Raw genomic sequence first — 19,675 nt, 5'->3', positions numbered from 1 at the left:
GCATCCTTAGAGCTGCTTTTTTAAACTATGGGAGATCTTGCTCATGGAACTCCAGATTCTTCCCATTTTTCTTCAAAACAGCCAGGGTTGCAGCACAGCTGAACTGGATTGGGACCACAGCACTACAGTGGTTGAATTGCTATTTGTTCCATTGGGGGAAACATACCAGTTTCTGCATTCTGCCTGATAAAGAGTTCTATAAAACATGGAAGCTTTCATAGTTTTTGATATTAATCAAACTATGTCTGTTAGGACCAATATTGCCATCACCATGTCCTCTGAACAACTAGATAACTTTTTTTTTTAAAAAAAGAAATGATTAAAAATAAAAAGAATGTTGAGATTGGAAAATGCCATGGTGACTTTGGGGTCCAAAGTTCAGACACTGCAGTAAATTCTGAGCAGGACAATGAGATTCCCAAACATGAATAGGACATCGATTCTGGGCGCAATCTTATGCAAGTTTAGACAGGAAAAAGTCCTCCATCTCCCAGCATGCCCCAACAGCCATGCTGGCTGAGGGATGCTGGGAGTTGTAGGGCTTTTTCTGTCTAAAGATGCGTAGGATTGTGCCCTTAGACACTGATTCTGAAACTTGTGTGAAATAGAACAAATTTAAAAGAAAAATTGAGAAAAATAACATCCATTTACTTTTGAGGGCAACAGCATATGCAAACATGAAATTCAATCATCTTCCCAGTGAAGTGCTTGACCAACTAAGCCAGCTCCATCCCTGTGAACCACTTCGCTTTCCTTCCCCTCCCTTCACACCACACAGCCTTCAGGAAATAGATCCGTTAGGCAGTTTGAATTCAAAGAAAATATGTTATGCTTAGACCGTTAAAAGAGCCGGGGGTAGGTATTGTCAATGGGAAATAGGCCAGTCCACCAGAAAGGCTTACATACAATCACAGTGCGTGACTTTTTCTTCCCTCCAGTCTTATATTCAAATCTTAGCAAAGACAAGAAGGTGAAACTGACATTCAGTTCAGCAACACATGGGCATATGGTTCAGGAGTAAGGTATCTATTGCTGCCTCTAGGCTGAGTACCAGCTTTGGAAGCCTGTTACATGCTCTCGAGCTGCAGGGGAAACCCAGATAGAAGTTAGCTAGAACATGTAGTTAATATTTGGGCTTTATTAAAGCCTTACACATTTGCACATTGGGTATTCGATATAGGCAGACTTCTTTTCCTGTTCCAAGAAAGTATTACAAACTGATTGGTTTTCCCACCTCCATTATAAAAAAATTAAAAGAAACAAAATTACATAAAAATAATAGCCGGCTGCTTTTAAATCAATGAGCAGAGAAATCCAAGTGGCAAAACTGTAGGCAGAATTGTATTTGGGGGTAATGCTGGCATTTGCACTAATCGTGCTGCAGATTTACACTATAAGTTTGTGGATTTTAGTTGATTTCCCCACAAAGTATTTTTAAATTCTTTTTCCTGCACTATCAGTAAAATAACCTTAAGCCTTGTTTAGACTTTTTCTTTCACATCTGATCCCTCCAGGGGATGCGAAATTTTCTGACTCCTTTTAAAACCCCAGATAGCCACGCACACCTTTTTTCTTTCAACTCCCCCCCCCCCCCCAGTGATACATTAAATTTGAAGTTCTGGTGATTCTAGTCCAGGAGCAACAGCTAAAGGCTGAGCCAGAACTCACCGTCAGCTTTGACAAAAGCAATCTGGAGGAGGAAGACGGCAGATCCCACACACTGGGCGAAGGTGACGGGTGACTTGTTAGAAACTGGAGCCATGGCACTGAGCTTGAGGTTGCCTAGAAGAGCTTCCTCTGAGCTGCTGGAAGGAGCGGGGAGGGCGGAGGGGGGGGATGCTGAGGAATTCAAGCAGCAAGATCCCGTGCCTTGGACATTCACCGATGGGGATGGAGGATAGAGGCAGAGAAAGGAGTAATGGAAAGAGAGAGGGAGGCAATCTTCCCAGGACTGCCCTTGGGAAGAAGGGGAGGGGGAAAACTGTCCAGCCTGCTGGCTTTGGAGAGAGGTTTTATCCAGCTCAATTGTGCACATGGAGAACCCGTGTGAAAAGTCACATTGCTCTGTCAGTAAAGACTTGAGAGCAGAAGGGTTTGGAGTTGTTGTTGTTTTTAAAATACATATATACGGGGAAGGGGAGGGAGAGAGGGAATGACAAGGCAACCCACTGGAGAAATCCATGTTTACTCAGAAACAAATCCCACAGCTTTCGACAGAACATTTCCAGCACAAGCTGAGCAGCCCCTGAGCAGTTCTGTTCACACGTGTGAGTTGAAACATGATGATGAAACGGGGGAGGGTGATAGGAAGACAGCCATGGACATTTCCATGGTGGCAGCAGCTGGGAAAAATACAGCCAGTATCACAGCAATTACTGTGGCTGTCTCTGTATTACACACACAAATCCTCTTCTAAGATTTCCCCATGTGGCTGTATGCCAGCATACATGAGTGCAGACGGACAAAAGCCAGCTTCTTCCATGAGTGAACTGACCCTTTGCATGCCCGTATGGGGAGAAAACGGGGGATTGGACTCCTGTACATCAAGCATGTGTGAATGGAACAGAAGTGAGCTATGCACTCCATTATATAGGTGCATATAATGCTGACAATCTTTATGTGAACACCACCTATCTACAACCTCACCAACAGAGGTGGGAGGACAAATTAGGCAAAAGTCCAAACTGTGGGTTGGATCCAGATGTACACTGGGTCACTCCGCTGATGGAGATAGGCTTCTCCACCCCGTCCTTACCACAGCAGCATTTCCAGCCCCTGAAAATGCTACAGGGGAGATCCCTGCTGACTGGGATGAGCTGTGGTGTGGGGAGATCCCCCAAATATTCTGGGTCCATCCCCATGTGTGTATGTGGGGGGAGGTATTGTTTTTGTTAGCGTCTTTTCTGGATCTTCAAACTGTGATACTTTTCCTGCACTGTCTGTACCATTTGCCCAGATGGAAAAGTAGGGAAACCCCAAAGATGAAAAGGAAACCTATCGTTATTGCTGCCAGAACCCTTTCGGTTAAAACACACAAAATAATTTGCTGTTTCTGTTGGAACTGAACAGATCTCAGAAATGATGTCTTTCATATTCTTCTCCTTTCATGCAATTTTCCCCTGACTTTCATGACAGTTTTTTTTCTTTTGTCAAAGAAATGTGAGTTTGGCAAGGAATGTGTGAGAGTTCTAGAAAATCAGAGAATCAATGATGAATAACCACCAAAAGCTGACTCTAAATGGAGGACTTCCTTCTGTCTACCCTTCCAAATCCCAGACAATTGAAGTGATGTTTCTTTTGATACTCAGAGAAAGGGCTACTGCTGAATATGCAGATGCTTATTTTCAGCATCCTTGGATTTATCCAGGATGCTGGATAATCCTTATCCAGTATGCTTGGATCAACAATTATTGTAGGAAATATGGCGGGATGTGGTGGTAGAAGAGATGGTGGTAAGGTGAAAGACGTTCTGAAAATATTGAATATTGATAATAGCGATGGCATCAGTAGGAACAACAACTTGCAAGTACTGTTGGTCTTGTACTACCACACCCTGCTGTGACCCTGTCCATTCAGCACCACCTCTCCTATCTTTGGCATGGCCCCTCCCATACTAACCTGCTCATAACATCATTAGCCAATGCCATGCTCTAAAGATAGAGGTATTGCTGGTCACTGGTCAGTAGAAAGCCTGGCTTGAGGATGTGGATTCAACCTATTCTGGTAGGGGTTGTGTTTCCCATGAAGAATCAGATTCATAGCTTGGGAGTGGTTCCTGATCCTGTGCTGTCCCTGGATCTCCAGGTGGCAAGGAGAGTGTATAATTACTCTTGATGTGCCAGCTGTGACTTTTCCTGAGTTGATCTGACTTGGCAACAGTAATCCATGCCTTCATTACATCACATTTAGACTACTGCAATACACTCTGCATGGGGCTACCCTTGAAGAGCATCCAAAAGCTACATTTGGTGTAAAATGCAGCAGCTAGGCTGCTAACAATACTGTGCTAGGCTGCACAGTATTGGGACCATATTACTGCTGCCCTGAAAGACCTCCGCTGGTTGTCAATTGCTTTCTAAAGGTCAAAACCAATTCAAGCTGTTGTTTTTAACCCTTAGAACCCTAAACTGCTTAGCATCTGGCTATCTAAGGGACTATCTGTCTCATTTGGGACCTGCCTCGATATTAAGATATGAAAGAGGTTCTCTTGAGGGTGCCATTATCTGCAGAGGCTCATTGTTGGGGACATGGCTTTCTCCTGTGTCATTCCCAAGGTGAAATGTGGAACTATGATTGGCCCCTGCTCTCTTGGCTTTAGAACAGCTGTCAAGACACATCTCTTTAATTTGGTCTTTTAAATTATGTAGCTGTATTGTTATAATGTTTTATTGTTTTTAATGCTCTTTTTTATTGTTTAATGATGTATTGCTTTAAATTGCTGTGCACCACCTTGACGGATTTTTAGCAAACAAGGCAGCATATAAAAGTTAATCATAAAATACATACATACATACATACATACATTTGTTAGAGTTGAGGTAAGCTTCAACATAGGAGAGGAGGGGTTTTTTTTTAGCAGTGGTGGCCTAGTTCTCCAGGGAGAATAGGCTCCAATTTTATTGTCTTTTAAGTGTCAGGCAAAAAAAAAAAAAAAAAAATCTTATTCAGCCAGATATTTGAAAACATATTTAAAGAATTTAATATTTAATTTTAAACTCTTAAAACACTCTAAGCTTTCAAAAATAGTTGAATATGTAGCATTAATATTTTAAAGTCTCTGGGTTCAATCCAGACTTAGAGCATCTCTATACCAGCCTAAAATCCAGCATTTAAAATCAGGGCTTTCTCCTTCTGTTTTAAATGCAGGATCACAATGGACTCCCTTTACATGGGCTTCCTTTCCCACTCCCTTCCCCCCCCCCTTATCTGAGTCTTCCATATGTTTCATTGATCTCGCTCCTCTTCTTGCAGCTTTTCCTTTATCATGGAGGGAATTTAAGTGGAACACAAGCATGGTAATTTGATAGCTCATGATCTCTGATCTATTTAAAAAATGGAATAAAGGTCATTTAGTGTGGGAGCTGCCCTGGAGGTTGATGACGTCATCTAAAGGGCCTGCAAAATTCTGTGAGTGAGCATAAAAGTTCCATGTGAAGAAACCCCAATTCATACTTAAAGTAGCCCCATTTATTTCAGTGGATCTATTCCAGGCATGCAAAACTTCAGTTCAGGCCTGGGGTGCCAAATCTGTTCCTCTGGGGTTACTGAGAGGGTTTGCTGGGCCCCACCGCTTTTCTCCCAACCACTGATCATTTGGCGGTTTCCCACCGTTTGTGCTGGGAAAGGTTGAAATGCCTCTCCTAGGTCTTAGTTACTGGCAAGAAGAGCTTTAAGCTCAAATATGCTGGTACTATTGGCATTTTGGCCTTGCCCCTTTTATCTTGGACTCTGCCCATCATTGGAATGCAGCCCCTCACAGCTTCTTTTGAATGGAATCTGGCTCTCAGGCTTAAATAGGTTCATCTCCCCTGGTCCACTCTATATATTACTAGGTCAAGATCCAACCCTCTGAATTTTAACTGTACTTTTTATCTGCTGCTCTTTTTTGGAGTATTGTTGGATCTGGGGTTTTATTTTTAGTTTTTGTAAAGTGCCTTGGATGCAATGTGGTATTAAAGTGTTTTAAATAAACAAACAAATTAATTATACAATTTGTTTCCTTCCTCCCACCCAATATATATGCTGAAAGGGATCATGTCTGTTTATAGAAATACACAAGAAAACATAAATGCAGACAATTAAAAGCAATGTATTGGTTCAATTGTAATGCCAAAACACGGTTTGACTTTATGTGCACAAGCTGGTTTGAGCCTCAGGCTTGTATGCTCCCTCCCCACCTCACACACCACAATTTCTTAACTTGCTTCTGCAATCTCGGCAAACCACAGTTTGCTGTTTGGTCCATCCCAGCAAACTATGGTTTACTTAATATTTGCCCTCAAAGCAGGATTGCAAACTTATTTCTGCAGCATCTTGTGATAGACTACAATAGAGAACTGCAAAGTCAGTGGTAAAATTTTAGTGCCATTTTTCCTCTCTGGAAGTTCACAAATGTCTGGTTCCACCTCATCAGAGATAAGTTACTGGGTTTATATTTCTGAATGGCAAATTTTATGTAAAGGGAACTGTAGTAGCCAAAGAGAGTGAAACATTTACATGTAGCATTGCAGTGACTTACTGGAATGACCTTCTAGTTGCTGGGATCCTTGCACAGAATGCTGGACTGGGTGACCCTTGAGCTGATGAAGAAAGGCAGTTCTTACATTCCTATCAGTACAATCCCATAATGTCTACTCAGAAGTAAATCCCACTGACTTGAATGACACTTATTCCCAAGTAAGTGCCTATAGGATTGCAGCCTAAGCAAGAATGCATACTCAGGATTCTTTAACATAGACTAGTTATGCCTTAACTTTTAAGAGATCCTGAGTATCCGCCCTTGCTTTATTAATTCAAAACACATCCGTGGTCTACGAGGATTCAAGAGTGTGGGCAAATAACCACTTAAGAGTGAAGTCAGCTTACCCCAAGCCTAAGGAATATGGAAGCCAGGTGATTAGTGTCCTTAGAAAACTCTCCCAATGATGTACATTTATTGCACAAATTTATTGCACACCTACTGTACACCGCGATATGAAATTGTTTGCAGCTCTGCTGAAGCTTCTAATATTCCCTTTCATTTCCCCCATTCCCCTGCCAGTTAGAGGAGGGTGGGCGGGGGGAGAAATAAAGGTGCCTTTGTTTATAGAATCTGAATTATGAACTTAAAGCATAGGGGTGCAGGCAACCCTTTTTTTTAATGTCTGGCAGTCAGCACAGTCTGGTAGCTGCAGGGAGCTTTTATTTTATTTATATAGAGTGTTTTCACCCAATTAAATGAAAAGTAATAACATGCAGACCTACCTGAAAGAAATTTGGGGAACTGGCTTTAAAAAAAAGCATAATAAAAAAAGCATATGTACCAGTTTGTGGGTGGCACAGGAAACATTGGTGGCTGTGTTGTGGTCCGAACACAGCTAAGGCAGGAGGTTGTTCTGATACCTGTGTTGTGTGGGGTGAAGTGTATCATGTCACAGACCATGACCCCACAAAAATCATAGTAATACAGTGTCAACTGTAAAAAGTCACACTTCAATAATGGAGGACTAATAGCCCCAAGAAAAGAAAACTAAGGCTGACTGGCAGGCCTCCCCCAAAGCTAGACATATTTAACATGAAAGAGTTTTTGTGTGTGTTTTTTACAAAAAATGTAAAATGCGTGTAAACTTTGAAGAACACTTTAATACTGTCAACAGCAAAGAGTTTCAAATTGCTAGTGAAGCCAACTCCTTGGCATTGGTTCTCTAATTAAACTAATTCTGTGTGCTGTAATAAAAGATTAGTACAAGATTTAGGAATAGGTTGAAGCCAGAATTTGAAATGTTTTTATGCCACAATAGTTTGCAGGTTTCACACAGCAACCCCTTATGTGTCTACTCAGACTTAAGCCTCACTGACAGTGGCATAGTGGAAATTTTTGAAGTGCAAGCACTCATTACGACAGTCCCCACAGACATGGGGAGAAAAGTCCAAAGGTTCAGGCAGCTGCATTGATCCATAGCAACAAACCAGTTCTACCATTTTTCATCTTCACCAGAAGCAGGTCTTCTGTAAAGCACCATTCAAGACCAAGCCACCTCAAAATATTTTACATTAAAACAGTGAACAATATATTGTTGCTGGGAAAATTCATTTCCTCCCAGGTACTGTGAGGAGTGAGGTGTACAAAATTATGCATGGTGTGGAGAAAGTGGATGGGGAAACATTTGTGTCCCTCTCTCATAATACTATAACCTGGGCTCATCCCATGAAGTTGATTGGTGGGAGATTCAGGACAATTAAAGGAAGTACTTCTTCACACAGCTATTAGTCCAGATGGCTATGTGCTACCTTCAGAGGCAGTATGCCTGTGTACACCAGTTGCTGGGGACATGGGTGGAAGGGTGCAGTTGCACTCATGTTCTGCTTGTGCATTTCCCGTGGGCAGCTGGTTGGCCACTGTGTGAACAGAACGCTGGACTAGATGCACCGTTGGTCTGATCCATCATGGCCCTTCTTATGTTCCTATTGCAGCTAAGCTCAGAGTGACCAGGGAAGTCTGAGAGAGGTGGCAGATGATGTTACCATCCTTGCTAATAAAAAAAAAAAAATGTTGACGCTGCATCCCTGTGAGCTCTGGCTCACTACACCACTGCTCACTGAGTTCAATTGGACTGACCCCCAGGTAAGTATGTACAGGACTGCAGCCAAAGGGAATGTTATGAACATGAATTTTCATATTAAAACAATGATTTCTAAATGCTCTGATCTTTACATGCTTCTTCTTTTCCCTTCCTTTCTCTCCTGCTCTGTGTACTACAGCATGCAGGTGTCCTTGGAAAGCTTATTTTTATTTACTTATATTATTTTATACTACCTTTCCAAATGAGGCCTTCTCAAGGTGGCTTACAAAGTAGAAAGATAAAACCACAAATACAATTGATTAAAATTGCATAAGCCTTTCATTTCAATCCAAAAAAGCCCAGCAACAATTAAAATGTAATCCAGCATCAATATTCAGTTAAAAGCAGAATGAATGTTTTACTAAACCTTTTAATATATATCTATAAGTGGATTCAGTGCTGTGTCATGTTTCGAACTCTGGCTGAATCTACACATAGCAGTTATACCGTTATTGTACTGCTATCATAACTATTGGTGCCCATTGGTGTCATGTCATGTATACCAATAGTTATGATAACAGTATGATAATGGTATAACTGCTATGTGTAGATTCAGTCTCTGTCTAATTACATTTATTTTTGGGTTTGTAAAAATCAAACACAAACCCATTTACAACTAGCCAAAACCAGATGTGAAATTCAGGAAATGCTGGCATAGAAAAATGGATGTTAATAGTGCAAATCCTATGCCTGACTACTCAGAAGTAAGCCCAACGATGTTCAATTGATCTTACTACCAAGTAAGTCTGGATAGCTCTACTCAGAAGAAAGCCCAACTACGTTCAATGGCTCTTGTTTTGAGGTAAGTTGACATTGGATTGACTAATCCTAATTAACTAAGTCCTATTGTTTTCAATGGGTCTACTCTAAGTATGACTAAATCTGGATCCAACCCAGTGATACTACATTCTTAACAGTGACCATTCACAAAGCAGTGCTGGCAATAAAACAAACCCCTTAGCATTTGTAAACTAATTAACATATGTATTGTGATTTTTTATTTTTTATTTGTAAACCTACCCATATCCTGATTCAGGCCAAAGGTTCCCCACTCTGGAAACTTAAACACCGAGGAAGACAACAAAAGGAGGTAAGGCAAGTGACGAATGTGAGCAAATTATAGGTACTTCAGATTTGTTTCAACTAGGCGAGTAGATTTAGAGCTGAGGTTTGAAGAAAAAGAAAGAGGGACCATACAGTTGTTCTGGAAGGGACTTCTTCCAGCCCTAAGCTGGAGCAAGGAATAATGGGTAGAGCACTTTAAAAGACTAGGGCTGTAATCCTATACACACATACCAGGGAGTAAGGCCTGTTAAACTTAATTGGGCTTACTCTGAGTAGACATGCATAAGACTGTACTGTAAGAGACATTTAGGATGCAACCCTATGGGGATGGGCGGCCGCCTCCAAACGTGTAAGCGACTTCCTATCCAGTGCAGGCCAGGAGAAGCACGGAGAGGATCATTCCCTCTGCGCGTCTCCTGCCCTGCATTTGCGGCTGGACAGCCAATTTCAGCTGTCTAGGTGTGGGAAGGTGGAGCGGGGGAGAAGGCTGCCAGACATAGGATGTGTCGTATTGGTATTTCTGCCTTCCCTGCCCTGGAATGCCCCCTGGAATGCCCTGTTTTGGCTGCTCCATGCTCCTCTTCCAAGCGTGGAGTGCGAGGTCATTCCGCGCTGCCTGTGAGGCAGTGCAGAAGGGGGGGAAGGTCGGTTCCTGGAAAACCACACGTCCTATGGCTGTCTAGCCTCTGACTAGTGGCCACAGGATTGCTCCCTTAGGCAGCTTAGTGTGGTAGAACTAGAGAGAAGGTGACAGTTCTGCTTTTGGGGATGTATCCCCATTATATAGGCAAGGATATATTGGAGCCTGAAGGTATAAGGTAAGGTATGGGACCCATGGAAAGTTAAGTACGGAAGGGGATGAAAGCCATTGCAGGGATTTGAGGATGGTATCCCCATGGTCTGAACAATTAAGAGGTGGAGTTCTATGTTGGGAGATTTGATACATTATACAAAACTCCTGAGGTTAGAAAATGTGATGACATACGTTGAATAGTAAATAATGAAATACACCAAGTACATTCTTTTAAGGACAAAGTTACTACCAGATAAAATTAAGCATTGATTTTACACTGACTTTTGGAAAACATTAAATTGTATATGAAAATTCCTAAGCATCTGTGCTATTCACAACAAGCCAATGCCAACATAGTGTCTAGAAATGAATTTGCAAACTAGGGGTATGATGTCAGCGGGAAAGAATTCAAAACTTTATCTGATTGGCAAAAAAGTTCCAAGAACAAAGATACTAAATAAATATTTGACAGCTGCATTCCCTGGTATAATTTATTTCACATATGCACTATGTTAAGGAGGATGGTTTTGTAAAAATGTAAGCAATTTCTAGACAAACCATTCAGTACAACAAGGTGATAGTTGTTATTGAATCACACTCAGAAACTGTCCATTCAAAGTTAATGGAGTTACTGAAAAATAATCAGAATCACACAACACACATGCGCCTGCATATATACACACACACACACACACAATAAAGAAGGAAGTTTTGCCATGCTAGTTGCAATTAATTTAGGAATAAATTAGAAAACATGTACACTAAAGGACAACAATCCTGCATACCCTAATACAGAACACAGACTTTTAAAAACAGCAGTTTTGGCTTTTACAGCATGCTGTTTTATGTTATAAAAATAATTTTTGGACATGTTAAAGTCTTTCCAGTCACAAACCCCCTCCCCTTGCCCCCAGTAATAGGTACAGCAGTTGTGTCAGTCTGCTTTTACTCATGTGACTTACTGGTTGTTTCTCTCTGTGTTATTGCAGCTGACAGAAGGGCAGGAATAAAATATGAAAGAAAAATATAGTTTATTTCAGTTTCTGAATATTTCTCTTTTTTAATATAGCTGGCACTACTCCCACCCCCAATAGATTTCTACGAAACAGCAACAAACTGTGCATAAATGAAAGGGAACTAATTTCCCCCTTTAAGCCAACAAACAGACATTTATATTATATCAACATAAAATCACTTAAGTTTCCATTCCTTATTAAAGATTAACTCTCCCCCCCCCCCACCCACAGTTAATTGCGGAAAATTGGACAAATGGAAGGGGGAAGGAATAGAAAACTTCACATTTTCCTTTCTCTCCCTGACCCTCTTCTGAAACCTCCTCCCTTCTATGAGCCCTGAATAATGCTACAAGGCTCCTGTTCCTTCCAGACTGGCTGGAACCCTGAACAGGAACACTCTGAGCATTTTCTATAACAATATGAAAGAACTGCTAGATTCAGTCTGGATGGGCTTTACTTCCTGGGAGGAACCAGGAAGTAGTTAACTGCTTCTGGCCTGAGGAGAGAGAAACTACAACCTGTACATTATAAAATATGCAATTAATGTCAGTTGTACTTTGGCCTTAAGAACCCAGGAGCAATTGTCTGGGCTGAACCAGTATCTAGAAATTATAGCTGAGTGGAACAGGGTGAATGCATTGAAGCTGCATTCACCCTGTTCAGACAAGGCTGAAGTGATGCTCTTAGGGAGGCAAGGCAAAGTGTTTTCTTTCACTGGTGAAAGTTACTGATTAACCTATACTGATACTATAGCTATATAAGGAAGATCACTGTATGCTCACACCATATAATGGTAAGATATAATACTGGAAAACAATAATTTACAGTGTAAGAAATTTCCAGCAGACAAATGCATAAAAGCAGATAAATATAAATACACAGCTCATAAATAATGGTTCAGAACAAGATCATGGATTTTTTTAAAGGCCTGGGATAATGTTTTTAAAGTCTTCAACTGGCATCAAAATGACCATAAAGAAGGCACCAGGTGAGCCTCTCTGGGAAGGGCAATCCACAACCTGGGTACCACAATTGAGAAGGTCCTCTCCCTGGTTGCCTCACTTGGTGGGGCACCAGGAAAAAGATGTCTGAAGAGGACCTCAAGATAGGGGAAGGTATATGTGGGAGAAGGTAATTTTTCAGGTATCCCAGCCCCAAGCTGTTAAGGGCTTTAAAGGTCTTGCTTTAGGGCATCAGGGTTTTCACCTATCTCCAGCTCTGTGGACCCTTTGTTTTTGTTTTTTTAAGTTCTGCTAGCAGCCTGATTCAGGATTTGTTTTTCTGGCTGGTTTATCTGACCCTTATGAGGGAAACCTGTGATTGGAGGCATTTCTGTTACCACACTGGAGCATGTGACCAGCCTGGGAGTGCTTACAGATGTGCCCTTGCGCCTTCATGGAGGAGCTCCATCCGAAAGGTAGTAACCCTATTAGGTGCACACATGCTCAAAGACGCATCTTTGAATGTACGTTCCAACAGTTGCCAAGATCCAGGGCAGGTTGGGTTTACATCTTTAAATGTTCCCTCAAGAAAAGGAGCATGTTTGAGAGGGAGAGAAGGCTGGGTTGCTCAATCCTTCTACTTTCATACAATATGGGATAGGCAACGAGTATTTTAAATGGGAAAAAGAGTCCAAAGAAGTCATCACTCTGCCCCCATCACAGAAGTGTAATGTTCTGGGGAAAGTTGTACCACGGCATTCTGTTAATGGTATAAGGCTCTCTTCACACCTGAGTTTTTTTTTTAGCAGGATCGTTCTTTAATCACTGGTTTTCACGGGAGCTTTAGATGATGCCGTTGCTCTCCTACTGCTGTCTCACAACTTTTCTTCCCTCTTCCCATATTATCTGAGAATGGGGAAAACCTGGCATTTTTTGTGCTTGCGATTGAATTGTCATTTCTCCCCTGTATATTTTCCCTTTAGTGCTTTGTCCCGCTTTGTGTGGGTGTGCGCTAGGGGGTGTTGCTGAGCGGTGTTGAATAACATTGTCAGGACAACAAATCGGTGGGAGGGTGGGGGTTTCTGCCTCTCTCCCATTCCAGTGGTTAATCATCCCAAATGCTTCTCAAGATCCCTCTGAACACAGCAATCCTTACTTCTGAGTAAAGTCATTGACTGTAAGGCTTTCCTTTCCTGGGAGTAAGTGCCACTGAAATCTGTGTGGCTTGCTTCTGAGTAGTCATGCATAGGAGTGTACTGTAAGTCTACTTAGAGTAGCAGTGTTAAGGTCTCCCATCCACATCAGTGCATTTACTTTGAACCTCCCACTCCCACTGACTTCACCGACTGCTTCCTCTCCCTTTTGCTCACCAGACTGATGGGCTTTTTTCCTCCCAGGGTGGATGGGGGAGTCTTCCTTCTCAGCCACATGGGAGAAAGGCTTGACAGTTAGGATTTCAATGGGTATTAAAGTGCCTTTTCTCCTCCCCTGAATAAATTCATCATCCACAGCTTGGAATGGTAATTTTTAATAGTTTCCTTTTGGGGCATGGAGTTGTTTTAGATAAGGCAGTAATGCTGAGGTGGTTTTCCATAGTACTCCCTCCCAACTAGCCAGCCACTATCTTTTCAGCCACCTTGCAGGGTTGTTGGGAAGCCAGAATAAGGGGGGAAAGCAACAATACTACAAGGGTGGGGAGCAAGCTGGGTCTAATGAAGAAGGTGTCCCCTGTGAAGCAGTCACCCGGGGTGGGGCAGCTAAGGATGGCTCAGTGCCTTGACTGTATACAAGTCCATTTGTGGATTTCTTACTTCTGTAGTTGGGAACCTGGAAATTGGTATACTCTTCAACTCAGTAGTGCAAGCAATATACTGCATTTAATTCCATCACAGACTGACAAATTTAACAGAGAGGGACCGGCAGCACCAGCACCCTCGGGGTAAGCCACCGAGAAGACTCTCTCTCCCTCGGAGGAAGGAGGGGACCAGCTCCCACAGCCCCCTATCCAGGCCACTAGAAGTGCTTCCAACTTCCCTCCTGCTGTGGAGGAGTGGAGGGATGGGTGGAACCATCAATCATGTTACAGGAACCAATGATCAGGGGAGGGGGGGTATGGAGCCAGCAGCCCCCTTCTGTCCTGATTGTTCCATGCAGCTCGGCCCAGCCATGAGAAGATATAATGCTGAGGGACATGCTACGAGAGATACCTGTATACAGGGCCGGTGTAAATCCCAGAAAGGATCCGGAATCAAAAGGACCAGTTTGCAGTGGGAAAAAATGCCAGCTGCGAAGACAGCCTAAATCAACGTTCCCTAAGGTGGCACCCTCCAGATGTGCAGGAGTACAACTCCCCTCATCTCCAGCTAGCACACCCATTGGGCATGCTGGCTGTGGATGACAGGAGTTGTGGCTCAACACATTTGGAGGGCTACAGCTTGGGGAAGGCTGGTATAAATGGTCTCTCAGGTTGACAGCTGGCATCAGGTGGCTGAATGAGGTCCACTGCGTCTCCTGATGGCAGTACTCACTCGTCCTGCTTCCCCCCGCTCCCCGCCTCTTCCCTCGCTTCCGCTAGAGTCACGCGCACTCGCCCCTGCCGTCGGCTTCCCAATCCGCAGAGCCCGTCCTTCTGTCACGTGCCAGGGAATAACGCCGCCCACCGCTTCGTCTGGCCGTGTCTCCCTGCCTCCCCACATTGCTCGGTGGGTGGCGCGCGAGCGCGCGTCTCGCGCCTGGCTGGGTGAGCGGCCTTAATAAGCGGCGCCTTCGTCACCGGGACAACCGGCGGCCCACGGTGCCGCTCTATCGCCTCTGACAATGGTGAGTCGTCCCCGAACGGCCGTTGGGCCGTTGAACCGCCGCCCGTCCTTCGCGCGCAGAAGCGGGAGGGGCACGGAGGGGGGATATAAAAAGGAGCCCGTCAGGGTTGGCGCGAGCCCCATTTTCCGCGCGCCCCCCGCCCCTTCAGCCGCAACCAATAATGGTTATAATGATGATGAGGAGGATTTAAAATGGGATGGCTTAGCAAATGCCGATAGGGCGGGCGTCGAGCGAGAAAGAGGGTGGTGATGCGGGGGAGCTGGGGATGCAGAGGCGACTGCCTGGGCGGGGCACGGCACGGCACGGCACGGAGGTGGCGGGTCTGGGCGTGGGCAGCGGAGGTGGGTGGTTATGAAGGGCTAGAAGCGGGAAGGTGAGGGGGTGCGGGCTGCGCTCAAGGGAATATTGGGGGCTACGGTGAATTCAGCGGAGAAGGGAATTGGGCGTGGTCTGCACGGGCAGCAGCAGAACGGAGATGTGCGTGTGGAGGATAATAAGGCGTATAGGGTGCGTGCCAAGATGGAGGGAGTATGCGATGGGTGGAACGCAACTGGTAAATGGGTGGGAAATGGTGTTCCGCTGTATGTGGAAGCGGAGAGGTCGCTGTTCAGAGAAGCAAAACATAAAGACAGCGTCGCTCTTGTATGTACGTGGGAATGCGAACTCGGGAGGAGATGGTTGTAGACGCACCACCCAACAGCCTGTCCGTGGGGGAAGTAAAGAAAACGGCACCAAAACCGGAGGAGGTGAGCCCCCTCCTTATTCTGTGGGGTGTGGCTGAGGCATCAGAATAGAAAACTTCAAGCTCTCTTTCATTGATCTTTCCAACAGTATCTAGAGTGTGGCAAGATTCATATCGGAGTTAATAGAATAGTAGCACAGGTACTTTGCACATGTGGTGCTTGAAACATGCTTGTGCCTTTATCGCAAAGCTTGTGTATGCATGTGGATGTTGTTAACGCACAACAGAAAGCAGAATCAAATCGAACTTTTCTCTGAACTCCATGTGAGCCAGTTGGCTTGGCCAACAGTCCAGGATAATGGAAGTTGTAGTCCAAGAACACTTGGAGGGCTACAGGTTGACCACCCCTGATAAACCAAGACAAATTAAATTGGCAAGAAAAAATGGCAGACTTAAAATGTTGGTTTAAATCAGTTTTCTCATTGATTCTTAATATTTCCCAAACAATTGTGTGAATTCAAAATCTGCAGATCTACTTTGTTTTTTATTAGATGAGATCCACCAACTTGAGTACAAAAGAGATACACTTAGAATTAAGGAATTCTGAGCCCAGGAATTCATTTTGAGTACCGCAACTGAATAGGGCTCACTGTCCTTCCACAAGGGTTAGGCAACTTGTGGCCTTTTATATGTGTTGGCCTACAACTCTCATCAGCCATAGCCAGGCTAGCTTATTGTAAGGGATGATGGGAGTTATAAGCCAAAACATCTGGAGGGCCACAAGTTGCCCACCCCTGTTCTATACAGAAATCTACTGGTTAACCTGGTCTTCATTTCAGCAGTATAATTTGGGTGCTGGGCATTTTGTTATGGTTAAACAATGGAATAAGAGATCCTTGCCAATTTGTAAATCACCTAGAGATCTACCACTATATCCTGAACTATCTTCTGCCCATCCCTGATGTATAGGGATTCTGTCTTGCTCTCCAGGCTACTCATCCAGATGGGTCCCAGTTTCAGGGTCATTTCTATGTGGGGGCATTGTCGATGATTGCCTAGGTTGCCAAGGTTCCCAAATGACCCCCAGGCAGGCAACAGTAATAGTGGCTGGGCAAGGCTTGGCACACAGTAAAGAAAAGCGTGGCATTGGCCAGTCCAGGCTGCAGCTGCATGCCATTTTAAATCACAATTCCCCTAGTGTGAGAGGCAACAAACTGAACCAATCAGCTCGCTAAATGGGGGGGGCAGCCAATGGGAGCATTGGAGCTGTTAGAGGCTTATCTCTCACTGCTCCAGGGACCTTAGTGACTGTGTCCCCCTCAAAGCAGCATCTAACCGGTTCAGCTTGCTGCTGCTCTCACACTAGGGAAAATATTGTGATTTAAAGTGGCACATGGCTACAGCCTAGACTAGCCGATACAATGCTTTCCTGTACTGTGTACCAAGCCTTGCGTGGCCACTATTGCCACTTGCCTGGGGGCTGTTTATGGGGCCTTACCACCACAGCCACCAATACATGCTCCCTCTGCTGGGAAGAGGGCAGAAGACTTGGAGTGGGGGAAGGGAACAAATGGTTCTCCTTTACTAACTTTTCCCCCCAGGTTTCCCTCTCTCAAAAAACTTTGTACAGAGGTTGTTGGGTGCACTGGACTTTTGCTCCAGTGACCTCTGTAAAATGTTTTTTAAAAGAAAGGGGACCATTTTTTCCCTCCCTGCTGTGTGATAGTGGGGGCGAACGGGGGGGGGGGAGTGAGCAACTGACTGACCAGAAGCGGGGGGGGGGGGAAAATAGGGCAGCAAAGCAGCCAGGGCGGTGGAAGGGGGAGGGGCATCTTTCCCAGTGATCCCGCCCCTCCCAAAGCTGGCAGTAAAGTAAAAGCAGCAGCTGGAAGGTAGGAATGTTGCATTCCTATTTTATTGTATATATATTTAATCTGCTTTGGGGGTTTTGGGGGAACACTAGTCAATCTCGATTGCTTGGGCAATTATTCCTGAGTAATCTGGTCCTTCTTATTTGTGAGTCAAGATGGATAAGCTGGTTTTCTTACTGTACTGTTTCTCACTGTTACTTCTGAGAAGTTGTGGAGAGAAGTATCTGTGAAGATGTTCAGCAGAAGAGATGGCCTTTGGTTTTTTGTGTTGCCCTGAGGATATCATCATCAGCTCTCAGCATCTCTTTTTGCACTGGGTTGCTGCTGCTGGGTGCCAAAGACTGTTTTTTCTGTGTTGTTACTCTGTTGTTCCATTATTATCATAATCATTTCATGTGACTATATGGATTCCCACCCTCACTGTTTCACACTCATGATCTTAGTCACATGATTCTCTTGATGGGAGTTGTTTGTGGAACAGGAGAATGTGTTTCCAAGGAAGTATGTGTCTCCCCTGCCCCCCGCATAAAAAAAGTGAAAATGTGAAAATTAGTCCCGTGTTGCAGGCTGGGAATTAGAGGTGGGTGTTAGGTCTGGACAGGTTGAAGACCACGGATTTAAAGGATGCATATACTGTGTTCCAAACACATATTTAAAGCACTGTACAGTACGGTGACATGGATAAATGTTTCCATGTTAAACTAAGAAATTAAAAATATATATATATCAGTATCCGATAACACTTGTGTTTTCCCTTCATGAACCCATTTCATTTTGTCTTGGAACTAATAATGGTAGCATGGGGTGGGTGGTGGGGAGGCACCAAAATTGTACCTCACCAAAGGTGTCACAATACCTTGAGACAGCCCTGCCCAGTTTTGAGTGTCTATACATAAACTAGGTTCAAGCGACAAATTCTGATAGTGTATCAACTACCCTGTTTCTTAATAGTCTCCTTTCCTGTGATGACAGAAGCTCTATTCAGGCATTCATGTACTGGGTGATAAAGCACGCGACGAAGGAGAAGCTTGGTGTTCTCCACCGGATAGGATGATGATGATTTGGTTGTGTGAAATTTAACTCCCTTGTCATAGCAAGATCCCTTCTTGATGAGTTTTATTTAGATTGTCAGTTACTATTTTCCTCTGCCGGCGTGGTATATCTATTAAAATGGGTTATCCTTGGAGGCTGATAGAATCTGAGGACTTCCTGAGAGCCTTCAGGGAGGATATAAGAAGAGCCATGTTGGATGAAACCCCATCTAGTCTAGCATTCTGTTCTCACACTGGCAAACTAGATGCCTGTGGGAAATCTGCTAGTGGGACATGAACACAATAGTACTCTGCTGCTCATGTCCCACAGCAACTGGTACTTGGAGGCATTCTTCTCTGATACTGGAGGTAATATATATAGCCATCATGACTAGTAGCTATTGATAGCCTTATCCTCCATGAATTTGTCTAATCCCCTTTTAAAGCCATCCATGTTGATGGCCACCACTGTGTCTTGTGGTAATGAATTCCATAGTTTAACTATGTGCTGTGTGAAGAAATGTTTCCTTTTGCCTGTCCTGAATCTCCCACCATTCAAGTCCATTGGATGATGCTGGGTCCTAGTATTATAAGAAAGGAAGAAAAACTTCTCCCTATCCATTTTCTTCACACTGTGCATAATTGTATGCACCTCTATCATGTATACAATATCAAATTGTATGCACCCAACACACCTTTTTTTGACCTAAAAAACCCCAAATAATCTTTCCTCATAGGGGAGTTGCTCCTGCCTCTTGATCATTTTGATTGCCCCTTTCTGAGCTATACAGTATTCTTTTTGAAGTGTGGTAACCAGAACTGTGCATTGTATTTTCAGGTGTGATCACACCATAGATTTGTATAGAGGCTTTACAATACTGGCAGTTCTATTGTTGATCTTTTTCCTAATAACTCTAACACAGAATTGGCCTCTTACACAGCTGTCATACACCAAGTCAGTGTTTTCATTTAGCACTGTGACTCCAAGATCTCTTTCCGGGTCAGCCACTGCCACCTCAGAGCCTATTGGTATATATGTGAAGTTAGAATTTTTTGACCCAAAGTGCAGCACTTCGTAGTTGCTTACGTAGAGCTGCAATTTGTTTTAATGCCCGCTTAATTTGGAGAGATCTTT

General features: G+C 43.8%; 2 protein-coding genes across 4 annotated transcripts in view; one reads left to right on the top strand and one right to left on the bottom strand.

Annotated features, from left to right (window-relative positions):
• SUSD5 (sushi domain containing 5) overlaps positions 1 to 14,770 on the bottom strand; it is a 51,808-nt gene extending 37,038 nt beyond the window's left edge. Inside the window, exon 1 of one of the 2 annotated variants that reach the window (XM_084858020.1) lies at positions 14,665 to 14,770. Coding sequence is in view for 1 of the 2 variants with exons in the window: in XM_084858019.1 (XP_084714145.1) it covers positions 1,669 to 1,762 (94 nt within the window). In the remaining variant the exon portion in view is untranslated. Of the gene's footprint in view, positions 1 to 1,668; positions 1,887 to 14,664 lie in introns of those variants that run through there. The other variant, XM_084858019.1, reaches the window with a different exon arrangement.
• A 58-nt stretch (positions 14,771 to 14,828) lies between these two features.
• FBXL2 (F-box and leucine rich repeat protein 2) overlaps positions 14,829 to 19,675 on the top strand; it is a 51,971-nt gene continuing 47,124 nt past the window's right edge. For both annotated transcript variants that reach the window (XM_084858026.1, XM_084858025.1), the window contains exon 1: positions 14,829 to 14,956. In XM_084858026.1, the coding sequence (XP_084714152.1) occupies positions 14,954 to 14,956 (3 nt within the window). In that variant the 5' untranslated portion in view covers positions 14,829 to 14,953. The remainder of the gene's footprint in view (positions 14,957 to 19,675) is intronic.

The sequence above is a fragment of the Heloderma suspectum genome, chromosome 5, assembly GCF_057233095.1.
Source record: "Heloderma suspectum isolate Gila_16-S chromosome 5, 16-S_ref, whole genome shotgun sequence".
NCBI classification, from domain to species: Eukaryota; Metazoa; Chordata; class Lepidosauria; order Squamata; family Helodermatidae; genus Heloderma; species Heloderma suspectum.
Note: the sequence above shows the minus strand (reverse complement) of the source record. Positions and strands in the feature narration are given on the sequence as shown.